We start from the raw sequence: 2,961 nt of genomic DNA on the forward strand, positions 1-2,961 counted from the left end.
ATATACATATAAACATACATACATGCAGTTTCTATCCTTTCCTAGAAAACACGCTATCATGTCCCAGAAACAGATACTAGAAATTTAAGAGAGAAAGAGAAAAAGATTATTTAAATTAGATTTTTGTTGTGTTATGTGCTTGATGGTCAAAATAATTGAGTCTTGAGTAATCAGTATAGTACATACTGTAAGTCATCACCAATTTAATAAGTCGGCAAGGTGAGATAGTGAAAGCTACTCTGCTAATTATTTTGATTAAATTGAATCTTTTGGTATCTGCAGTGTATCTTACCTGGTGCCATAGTGCAAATAATTTTTTCTCCGACTTCATCAGACCTCCCATGCTGCTAAATGTATGGGTGGAATGGTGGCTTGCATGCAGATCATTCACCTCTAAAGAAAACACTCCCAGGTCACAATATCTAACCCACATTATAACAACAGCTGTGAACAGACATCCACACTGCAAAGTCGTAGGCATCACAGTTCGTATAAATTTCGCCTTAAAATTCCCCTACTTTATCCCTCAGAATTTTGATATGAGAAAGTTTCTGATATAATTAATAACCTATTTATCTTTATTTTTTCCTCTTAAGATCAAAAAATATTTTGAACTTGAACCACTTGCACGTGGAAAACGCTGGATTCTGCAGCCCTGCTCACTGGATGACATGGATGCACTGAAAGACAGCTTCTCTCAGCTGATTAATTTGTTAGAAGAAAAAGACCATGAAGCTCTAAGAATGTGAAATCTGACAAAGAAAACGGGCTCCCAAAGGCCTTGAACCTACCATGTTAGTTTCTCATTTTAATTTTATTTTGGTATCAAGACTATATTGGCTTCAGTATCTATTTTTCTCTGGTCATTTCAGACTCTCATCTCTCTATTAAAGTGAATATTCTGTAGATCAGATGAATTATCATCGGCATTAACGTCAAGTACACACTACTGAGAGAGAATTTATTCTCTGTTTACCACTAATTATCTTCACCGCATGTCTCTTCCTTCTGTTGTTCTAAGCATCTCTTCTATACTCTATGCTAAAACGGATGGAATTCATGGCTTATGGAAATCAAATCCCTTTTGAAGAACTCAAAAAGACTCACAAGACCTTGATCATTTTCTCTGGGTTTGGGAGTGGAGTATTATGTGACTGGGACTCCACAAAATATGTATATTATTTTCAAGATCTCTTGGGGGTTTTGTTTTATTTTATCTTACTTTTATTATTATCATTATTATTTTTTGTATACTGAACTTATAGACTATGAGAGAAAAGTGAGCATCAAAAACTTAATTAATCCCCTTATCAGGAAGGAATATCCTGCCATAGTAAAATTAGCTCTGAAGAGCTTAAAGACAAGTTGCATAATGTTTTCTTGATTACATCTGAAGTCTCCTCTCTTTGAAGAGCAAAGACATTGTTTCCGTTTCTGAGAGCAGTTAGAGGAAACTGAGGTACAATGCATGCATCACAGACTGCATTTGACTGAGTGGAGTCTTCAAATATTTTTTAATGGAAAGATGAGCCTGCATCAAGTCAAGTTGCAATGTAACATAGATATCTTTTTCTAAAAACTTCAAGTGTTTGATTAAAATAGAGAAAATAATTTTTAAAATAATAGATAAAAATTTTAAAAACAGCCAGAAAAAGTATAATTTATACTGGTTAGGGTTTAAGCTGGCATGGATTTGACAAAGATAACAAAGACAGAATCATCTATATATTCATTCATTACATGCTACTATAGTTTATTGGAGTCTGTTAATGCCTTCTAGTAGTTAAAGGTTTATCAGTATTTCTATTATAAACCTCTATTTTCAGGGGTTTCAATGTGCCCTTAAAATTGTGCTGGGGCTGCAGCAAGTAAATAATATTAGGACTCAGATTCAGTCTTTGGAACTAGCTTTTTTCCATTTAATTTAAATTATAAAATTGCATAGGGATAAATGTACAGTTTTGCTAAGGTTTAGCACCTTTGATCTTTTCTAAATCAGGAAAAAAATCTATGCATATTGAGGTTCATAGATGAAATATTCTTTGGCATACTTTGTAGACTTTGACCACTTAAAATACTAAGTGGCCAAATGATTTAAAAAAAAAAAAAAAACTGCTCCCTACACGAGTGATAAAAACATGTTTGTAACTTTTAAGTAAAATAGACTGATACCCAAATACCACAGACTCACACTATATTATAGAATGACATAATACCTGGTAATTCTCCAAAAGATAGACTTCAGACCCTTAATGCCATTTAAATATAGTTTTTGTGGTTTAATCTTGTGAGTAGATTGTAATGAAATCATTACCTTTGAAACATCAAACACTTCTTTAAGCTTTTTTTTTTTTAATGCCATGAATCAGGAAGGATCCATAGTGATTCATATACAATTTTGTCTGCAGCATCCTTGAATATTTTTAACACTGTGTAATCCGTGAGCAGCACAAAACTTTTATTCTGATGACCAGTTACACAATTCCTGTTTTTATTTTGTCCTGTTGTGCTCACCTTCTATGAGAAATAAATGATTATTAGGCCTTGCTTTCCCTGCAAGTTCATTAAATGTAGAATGTTGTCTTTTTAAGGCACCGTGGCTGAGTGCTCCTAAGCCATCTGTTAAATGACTTCCCGTGGTCTGTGTGTGTGTGTGTTCATGTGTGCGCCAGTGATGGGCCTCTCCTCAGACCCACGACTGTCTGCAGCGTCTCAGCCGTCAGAATGAAAACATTATCAATCAGTACCCAACAACAGCTGTTTTTGACAAGTTTCTGTCTGACGCCTAATGCTTTACAACTGTCAATAAGGCTCCCTCTTTGTCTAGCAGGTCGGAGCTCGCCGTCTTGCTGCTTCCGCGAGGCATCCTGTCCTTGTAACCCTAGAATTTGCCATGTTTTGGAAATCCACGTGGGGGTGGGGTGGGGCCTGAAAGGGTGGAGATGGGTGGGTAGGTGGTGG

The 2,961-nt window shown here is 35.6% G+C and overlaps 1 protein-coding gene across 1 annotated transcript in view; it reads left to right on the top strand.

The window, feature by feature from the left end:
- Positions 1-2,559, top strand: part of ARL15 (ADP-ribosylation factor-like 15) — a 476,557-nt gene extending 473,998 nt beyond the window's left edge. The window contains exon 5 of the mRNA XM_011999533.1: positions 597-2,559. Coding sequence (XP_011854923.1) covers positions 597-749 — 153 coding nt within the window. The 3' untranslated portion in view covers positions 750-2,559. The remainder of the gene's footprint in view (positions 1-596) is intronic.
- The last annotated feature ends 402 nt before the right edge of the window (positions 2,560-2,961 follow it).

Source organism: Mandrillus leucophaeus, unplaced genomic scaffold (assembly GCF_000951045.1).
Source record: "Mandrillus leucophaeus isolate KB7577 unplaced genomic scaffold, Mleu.le_1.0 Scaffold597, whole genome shotgun sequence".
Taxonomy (NCBI): domain Eukaryota; kingdom Metazoa; phylum Chordata; class Mammalia; order Primates; family Cercopithecidae; genus Mandrillus; species Mandrillus leucophaeus.